This window comes from Myxocyprinus asiaticus, chromosome 38 (assembly GCF_019703515.2).
Source record: "Myxocyprinus asiaticus isolate MX2 ecotype Aquarium Trade chromosome 38, UBuf_Myxa_2, whole genome shotgun sequence".
Classification (NCBI taxonomy): domain Eukaryota; kingdom Metazoa; phylum Chordata; class Actinopteri; order Cypriniformes; family Catostomidae; genus Myxocyprinus; species Myxocyprinus asiaticus.
In genome coordinates, this window is record NC_059381.1 from 37,078,616 (window position 1) to 37,087,335 (window position 8,720).

The window sequence follows — 8,720 nt, forward strand, 5'->3', positions numbered from 1 at the left end:
TATGGGAAAAAGAGATAACTTTATTTCAAGACAATGTTTGCTCTTCTAACTAGATCTAGAAGATGGAAAGGGTACATTTCGAACCTCTGGTTCCAACTTTTGAGAGTCAATCCATTCAAACTCAATGACTCTAAGGGGAATAAACTGAAGTGGAGAAGTTTGCTATAGTTCCTCAAATGGAAGTAACATTTCCTGTAAGCCGGCTGATGGCCATTAATGTCACATGGTAAAGTGGCAAGAGGGAAGGAAGCAATTAATTTTGGATTGGCAGGATTGTAAAGTTGCAAGAATCAAAATGTATGTATACAATCATAAATGCCTCTCTTTTAAGGTTATCACGTCGCTTATATCCTCCAGTAAGTCTGATATGCAGGGAACAGGGAAGAACTACATTAAAGCAGTGCTGGTTCTTCTCCAGAGAGGATATGTACTGTATGTAAAGAATGACTTCAGTGCAAGAGACAAGGAGACAATGGCTTGTGCTTGGACTGATGTAATACACCTTACAGTCTTGTTTCATGATCTAAAACAAATCATACCCCAGGGTGTCAAAAAAAAAAAATAAAATAAAAAAAAAGGCAGAAGCCAACCTACTGACATCAGGAGCTTTGATCAATGAAGTGTTCCGCCTTGAAGGGTCATGAAAACTCCTGTTTTAGCACAATTCAGTTCTCTTCACCTTTTTACAAACCACGTCTCACCACAAATACTAGATCTACTGTACTAGATCCTCACCACAAACCTCAAAACTCCCACGTAATAAGTATGTGTTGCACAAACATTTAGAAGGTTTTGCCATTGATTGAAATGTCCCTCTGGCAGCATCTCTCTGCCATGCAGTCTTTTTTATTTTTATTTTTTTATTTATTTGTATTTTTCTCCCCAGTTCCCACTACTTACTAGGTCCTCGTGGTGGCGTGGATACTCACCTCAATCTGGGTGGCGGAGGATAAGTCTCAGTTGCCTTCGCTTCTGAGATGGTCAATCCGTGCATCTTATCACGTGGCTCATTGTGCATGACACCTCGGAGACTCACAGCATGTGGAGGCTCATGCTACTCTCCGCGATCCATGCACAATTTACCACGTGCCCCATTGAGAACGAGAACCACTAATCACGACCACAAGGAGGTTACCCCATGTGACTCTACCCTCCCTAGCAACCGGGCCAATTTGGTTGCTTAGGAGACCTGGCTGGAGTCACTCAGCACACCCTGGATTCGAACTCCAGGGGTAGTAGTCAGCGTCAACACTTGCTGAGCTACCCAGGCCCCTGCCATGCAATCTTGTACACTCACGTTCCGGTATCGCTGAGGAAAATGTCACGTGGTGTCATGAATAATCATGAGATAGCACCTTCTCATAGGACAAGGCCACACAGTCTCATGAATAATTATGAGATGCTGATGATGCGATCATGCACCTCACATCCTGTGATGTTGACTCGATGTTGATTTTAAACCTGGAAGATATAAATAGCGCAAAAATCCCTAAATTAACAATGTTTCTCCTCAAATTCAAATTAACGGTAATTCAAATAACATTGTCTTCCTATGATGTGCAACATACATATCTGTTCTTAGAAAATGTAGTATAATGTCTCATGACCATTTAAATAAAAATAAAAAGACACACCGATCGGAACCCTGAAGCTCACTGTAATTCTGCAAGGGCTGCTTGCTTATGGTTTGTTGCCAGAGTTGACAGTAATGACTTCTAAATTGAATAAACTCATTTGAAAGGTATTCTCCTAATGTAGTGTAATTCGATAATCCCTGTAAAAATATATTGAATTTGGACAGTGTATTTTACAGCAAAATGCAGAGTGCCTGTAAATGCAATTATTAGAAACCTTTCAGAATAGTTTTTTTTTTTTCTTTTTTTGTTTTTTACAAATGCATACCTTGGGGTGGGAAAACCAAAACGGTAAGAACACAAATCAGTACACAAGTAAAAACAGAGGTGTCAGTCCCTTGCAAGTTTGCACTTTTGCACTATGCAAATGCACTTCGGCCCATTCTTCAGGATCGCTGAAAATGCCACACCTTCTCATTAAATTATCAGGAGGTACAAATTATACATCTCTACTGCATATCTGGAGACATTCTCTCGTTTTTTTTTATTTCAAAGCTGGATAATTATAAGCCCATTCCTTATTCCCATTTCCTAAATAAAAACAATGATCTTAAAATTAAAAATACAAGCATGTTTTCATTGTCTTCTATCTTGGGTAACATAGTGTTAGCATTGTATGACCTTTTAAGCACCTTTATTTACTCAGCAACTGAGAAATAGCATGTATCTGTTTGATTTAATGTTTGCTAATGTTTAATGAAACTAGTGTTAATAGGTACGTAATACTTTTCAAGTTAATGATGAGATTTTCATCCAAATATGCAATGAGTGATCCAAAAGTAATCAGATTAGATTACCATAAAGCGTAATCAAAAAGATTATGTTACTCATTACCATTTAGGTCATATAATTTGAAAGTATTTAAGTAACCTACCCAGCACTGGATGCTACACTGATATGAACGCTTATCATAACCATGCATGCCTACGACACAAAAAAAAAAACAAAAAAAAAAACACACACAAATAAATAGGGTACTATGGGACTCCCCAGCTCAAAAGGCCATTTTTCCTGTCAAAACTCTAAATAGCATCAACCACCCCAGTACTTTAATAAACACCCATTTGTCACTATGCACTGGGAAAATGTCCTGATCCAAGAGGTTATTGTGTACAGGGACAAAAGGTCATTTTTGAGGTAATTTGATTTTACATGTAGTGGGATTTTTTTATGTTGCAGATTTGCTGTATGCAGCTAATCAGAATCCCTAAAATTAGTGCATACTGTATTTTGAGACAGAAGACTTTTAAGTTTTGTTCAAGGTGATTAAATCAATAGTTTTTCAGTAACAGTCACATAAGTGAAAGGTATTTGTTGAAGGGTCTAAAGCCCCCCATGAAAAGACCCACTCTGGCCAAAACACTGTGCACAATACCTGTAGTACATCAAACTGTTTTCCATAATTGTGAGGGAATAGACTTGTTGTGAAGTATGTGCAAAATGGGCCCACAATGATTGCTCCAATCACAATGGCAAATCATTTCTGAAATATGCCTGTACTTACATTGTTCCGAGATGCACTGTACACAGGGTTGGGAGGGTTACTTTTGAAATGTATTCCACTATAGATTACAGAATACATGCTGTAAAATGTAATTTGTAACGTATTGCATTAGATTACTCAAGGTCAGTAATGTATTCTAAATGCTTTGGATTACTTCTTCAGCACTGGTAGATTTTTTCACTTGTTTTGACTATAAAAACTCTGCCAGTACAGTAAGACAAAATACACATGTTAAAAATACATTCTCTGAAAAACCTTAATATCTTATGTAGTGTTGTTTCTAAAACAAGATAAATCAAACTGATCGTGTTTTATGGATTTTTAGATATTTTTACAGGAAAACAATACAAACATTATTATCAAGAATACGATTTTTGCCCTAATATCAAAGGTCTTACGAGAAAAAAGAAATTATGATCCAACGTGAATTTTCTTGATAAAAAAATATGATCGTGTCTGGTAACGTGCATGTAAAATGCCTAGAAATAGCATTTTAGCTTAGCATAAAGCTGACAATTTACACAAGGTTTATTTCTGTTTCTTCTGCTCCAAACTTACTTCAAACATACTTCTCTGTCTGCTCATATGAATGTAAAACATCATAAGAAAGTGTTTCACCGCTGTTCAAATGCACTTTGGATCGCATCATTTATATGTATAAATGTTTTCCATCTGAAAGGACTAAATATTAAATAAAACAAATGACAATAAAATGCAAAGTAATCTCTTCAGTAATCAAAATACTTTTTGAATGTAACTGTATTCTAATTACCAATGATTTAAACTGTAACTGTAGTGGAATACAGTTACTTATATTTTGTATTTTAAATACGTAATCCCGTTACATGTATTCCGTTACTCCCCAACACTGACTGTACACTATACTGTACTAAAAGTAAAATAATACAGGAGTTCTTGTAAAATACTTGAGGTTATGAAATGCCAAGAGTGATTAAATGAGCTGAAAATTTAAATCACCCTTTGACGAAGAACTCGTGTTCAATAAGTATGTACTTAAAGGAATGGTTCACCAAAAATGAAAATTCTCTCATCATTTACTCACCCTTATGCCATCCCAGATGTGTATGACTCTTTTTTTTTTCTTCTGCAGAACACAAATAAAGATTTTTAGAAGAATATATCAATGCAAGTGAATGGTGACCAGGACATTCAAGCTCCAAAAAGCACATAAAGGCAGCATAAAAGTAATCCATACAACTCCAGTAGTTAAATCCATGTCTTCAGAAGTGATATGATAGGTGTGGGTAAGAAACAGATCAAGTCCTTTCTTTACTATAAATCTCAGCTTTCACTTCCACATTCTGAGTATTGAAATATTGATCTATTTCTCACACAAAGCGATTGCATCACTTCAGAAGATATGGATTAAACCACTGGAGTCTTATGGATTACTTTTATGTGGCCTTTGTGTGATTTTTGGAGCTTGAAAGATCTGGTCACCATTCACTTGCATTGTATGGACCTACTGAGCTGAGATATTCTTCTAAAAGTCTTCAAATGTGTTCTGCAGAAGAAAGAAAGTCATACACATCTGGGATGGGATGAGGGTGAGTAAATGATGAGATTTTTTCTTTCTTTTTTTTTTTCTTTTTTTGGGGGGTGAACTATCCCTTTAAATGTTACTCAAAAAATAAAGTACTTGCATATAGTGACGTGTTTTACCCTATCGCTATTGCCCAGGGGCCCTTTTTATATTAACCTTTATTAAAAAAAAAATAATATATATATATATATATATATATATATATATATATATATATATATATATATATATATATATATATATTACCATTATTTTTATTATTATTATTATTCACAAATTATATTGCTCCATCAATAGTCAATAAATAAAAATACTTTTTGTACATTTTCTTTAAGGGAGGCCTTAAGCCCTGTTGAACCCTTTGAGAGAAAGAGAGAGTGTATACATCAAACCCTATATTTACAGATTAGTAAGGATGGTTATAAACAGTCATTGAAGATTAAACCAAAAAAAAATGCATTAATTATCTTAAACAAAAGCAAAAGACCTTTATCTCTCATTCATCCTCGGCAGATGTTTGCTGGACACCTTTATTAAAAGATTCAATATCGCGAATGGTAAGCTTGGCCAGCTCCACTTTTCCCATTATGACGATGGGCTGACGCATTGCTCCAAGTGCCAAAACCAAATATTTCTCATTGCCACAGGGAGCTGCATGACGTCAGGGTTCATGGTGTGTTGGACACTCGCTCTAGCTATTTATCTAGTGCAAAAGAAATGTTTAATCCAGATGACTGCGTACAAGATCTGAGCCAGGAAAATGTGAGTGTGGAAGAGTGCAGGGCAGTGATCTGTGTATTTGTGCTTTCTTGGCCCAGTAATGAGATCATTTAAGCTTGCGGACACACAAACACACACACACACACTCACACACAAACAGACACTATGCATCTATCCGTATACGGTCATAATCATCCTGCTTTTTCAAAGATGTCTTGACTGTACTAATGCATACACATTTCAATGCATTCACATTTCAAATGCTTCTCAAGTTGTAATAACATATTATCTGTCTGGAGTGAAGAAAAAAAAATCAATAAGTGCAACTCATAGTGGAAATCTCTTTGCCATTCCAGGAACTACAGAAACACAGACACTGCTGGGAGAGTACAAATAACCCAAAATACAATGCAGGTCCTGATGAAATCAGAAAAACATCCTGTGAATTCTCAGTTTGTTATGAATATAACTTCACTTGACTAGACATCAACCACAACGCTTGATGTCTTACTCCAAAACCATCAGTAGGGGATGCTCTTGTATCTAAAGAAAAAAAACAAAAAAACATCCCTACCCCAATGACAATCCTAAGGGTTGAAAGAGTATAAAAATCCAAGCCACATATATTCTTGTAGGTTTCCACTCATTTCGCTTGTTCCAAGAAATCACTGCAAAAACACCTTTTCAGTCGCTATGCAGTATGAACGATGTTGCCATAGAAACCACATTAAACCTCTCCTGACAATTAAACGTCCATATGTCAGTACAAAAGGTAAAGTGGAGAGAAAAATAAAAAGTTTGATGGGCAGTGTAGTATGCCTGAAAAACTGCTTATTGAAATATGGCTGTATAAATTACATGATAAATGCTGATTGATAGCCTATTTAAACTATTCATCTGAAATATAGATTAAAGATTACCTGGACAGCTGAGTTGGGATAAAGAGATGGGGGAAATGAGGGGTTAAAAGGAGACACGACACTACACACACACACACACGCACACACACACACACACACAACACAACAGTATGATAACAGACTTACCATATTCACTTCTGACACCATGTCTATGCTGGCTATATCTATATTCATGCCTACTCCCACCGGAGGACCTAAAGAAGCAAACCAGTGACATTACAGCTCAGGGTTTTGTTTGATGTAAAAACAGAAAAAACAACATTTCCTCAATGTCAGCCTTATAACATACAGGGGAAAAGTCAAACGAAACACCCCCCAGGGGCGTAGCAATCATTTCAAAAGTGAGGGGGACAGAATGTTTAGCGAAAGACGAAAATACATATATAAGATATATCTTTTTAGGGCTGTCAATCGATTAAAAAATGTAATCTAATGAATTACGTGATTGACTAGTGAATTTTAAGGTTTGCATGTACACATTTAGACATTTGCTGTATGAAAGACACAGTGTAAACAAATGCCCTGTGAAAAAGTGGCGGGACTAACTTTGGTTTTATTGAAAGTGAGGGGGACACGTCCCCCCATCCCCCGCGTATTCTACGCCCCTGCGCCACTATCGACCACCTAAACACACATTTTTATTGATTAATAAGGACAAACTATATCATAACAAATGAACCATCACGTGCAGTTGTAACTGAATCAAAATATGCCCCAAAATAACAGTGTTTTCAATTCATTCTACAACTTTTCGAAGCATCCCTAATGAAAAATCTCGACTGTTTTGACCATTTGAAGCCAAGTGAAACCAAGTGTCAGAATCGTATCCAAAACATGAGGTAGCTCATTTGTGTATTGTTGCGCGTGAACGTTCGGCGATGATTTTACACAACGAAAGTTAAGAGGTGACGTTAAAAGGCTGACACGAGCCACCTAATTAAAGACCGAAGGATTTTCGAGCATTTACCTCCAAAATCTGGCCTCAAGCGAATGTCATATCCTTTCAATAGTCTATCAACAGTTTCTTTTACGATTGACATATTGCTTGGATCATTGACACTGCGTAAAGAGGAAAAAATACACTGTTAGATTCAGATGTGTCTTTCAAGATCAGTTTAGTTGTGTGTGTGTGTGTGTGTGTATCTGTATATGTGTGTGTGTGCGTGTGTGTGTGTGTGTGTGTGTGTGTGTGTATGTGTGTGTGGACTACAGACACCCAGATGAAGTGAGGAGAGCGTTTGGATCGGACTTACCTTTGCGCGCACACCACGGCCACTATCACGGGAAACGTCCAGACGCGCATAAAGCTCATTTTTCTTATTCTAAAGATCGTCATACTTTTATATGTTTCCCGCTTTCCGTGAAGACAGAGGAGATCCAACTTAGAGTGAGCTGTGCAGTAATTCCACTGTGGTGCGCATGCGCACAGACTCCAGCGCAGCATCGTGGAGCGGTGTGGTGCTGATGTTGCTGGAAGACCACTTTCCCAACCAGAGGAGAAATATTCAAGGGAAAACAAGAAAGCGAACAGTTAGTTATTTGGTCATGTAGGTACACCATACACAGGCTTTTTAAAGCGACTTCACGAGCAGTTTCTGGTCCGCCTGAAAATTCGGAGTGAGGCACGAAAGTGATTTGTTATATATATATATATATATATATATATATATATATATATATATATATATATATATATATATATAAAGCACTGTTAGACTCGTTTTAATGGTCACATTTGAAAAATATGACGAAATGATTGCTGACTGTTAGATCCATCATTGTGGGGAAGTGCAGTCGAGAAATGGGATGCTCGGAGAATTGATTCAGGAATCTAAACATCTAGATTACACTATCCTAATACTATCCTGTATTTTAAAACAGAATTAAGTAGCATGTGTGTTGGATTTGTTTTTATTAATGTCATCACTTATTTAGGGCATTAGATTCATGCCAAACATTTATCAGAAGCTTGGAGGGTGCAAAAGAGGAATAAACACTGCCTGGCCAAAAAAAAAAAAAAAAAGAAAAAAAAAAAAACATTGCTGTTTGGATTTAAATAAGCAGATACTTAAGAGCCTGTGATTGGATCATTATTGCAGTGATGAATATGTTTCAGCTGGCAACAATTCTTTTAACCCTAACTGATGTAGTGTGTAGCTTCTCGTTTCTTAAACAACCATGTTGGAAGACGGATCTCGTTACTGTGTTTCAGAAGGGGCAAATTATTGGCCTGCATCAAGCAAAGAAAACAACTAATGAGATTGCTGAAATCACTGGAATTGGGTTAAGAACTGTCCAAAGCATTATTAAAACCTGGAAGGGTAGTGGTGAACCATCAGCTTCACAGATGAAATATAGTCGGAAAAAAAATCTTGAAT

At 36.7% G+C, this 8,720-nt stretch overlaps 1 protein-coding gene across 2 annotated transcripts in view; it reads right to left on the reverse strand.

Annotated features, from left to right (window-relative positions):
- Window positions 1-7,861, reverse strand: part of LOC127429134 (gamma-aminobutyric acid receptor subunit beta-2-like) — a 208,718-nt gene extending 200,857 nt beyond the window's left edge. For both annotated transcript variants that reach the window (XM_051677979.1, XM_051677978.1), the window contains exons 1-3: window positions 7,596-7,861; window positions 7,310-7,401; window positions 6,469-6,536 (exon numbers count right to left, since the gene is read on the reverse strand). In XM_051677979.1, the coding sequence (XP_051533939.1) occupies window positions 6,469-6,536; window positions 7,310-7,401; window positions 7,596-7,786 (351 nt within the window). In that variant the 5' untranslated portion in view covers window positions 7,787-7,861. The remainder of the gene's footprint in view (window positions 1-6,468; window positions 6,537-7,309; window positions 7,402-7,595) is intronic.
- Between the last annotated feature and the right edge of the window lie 859 nt (window positions 7,862-8,720).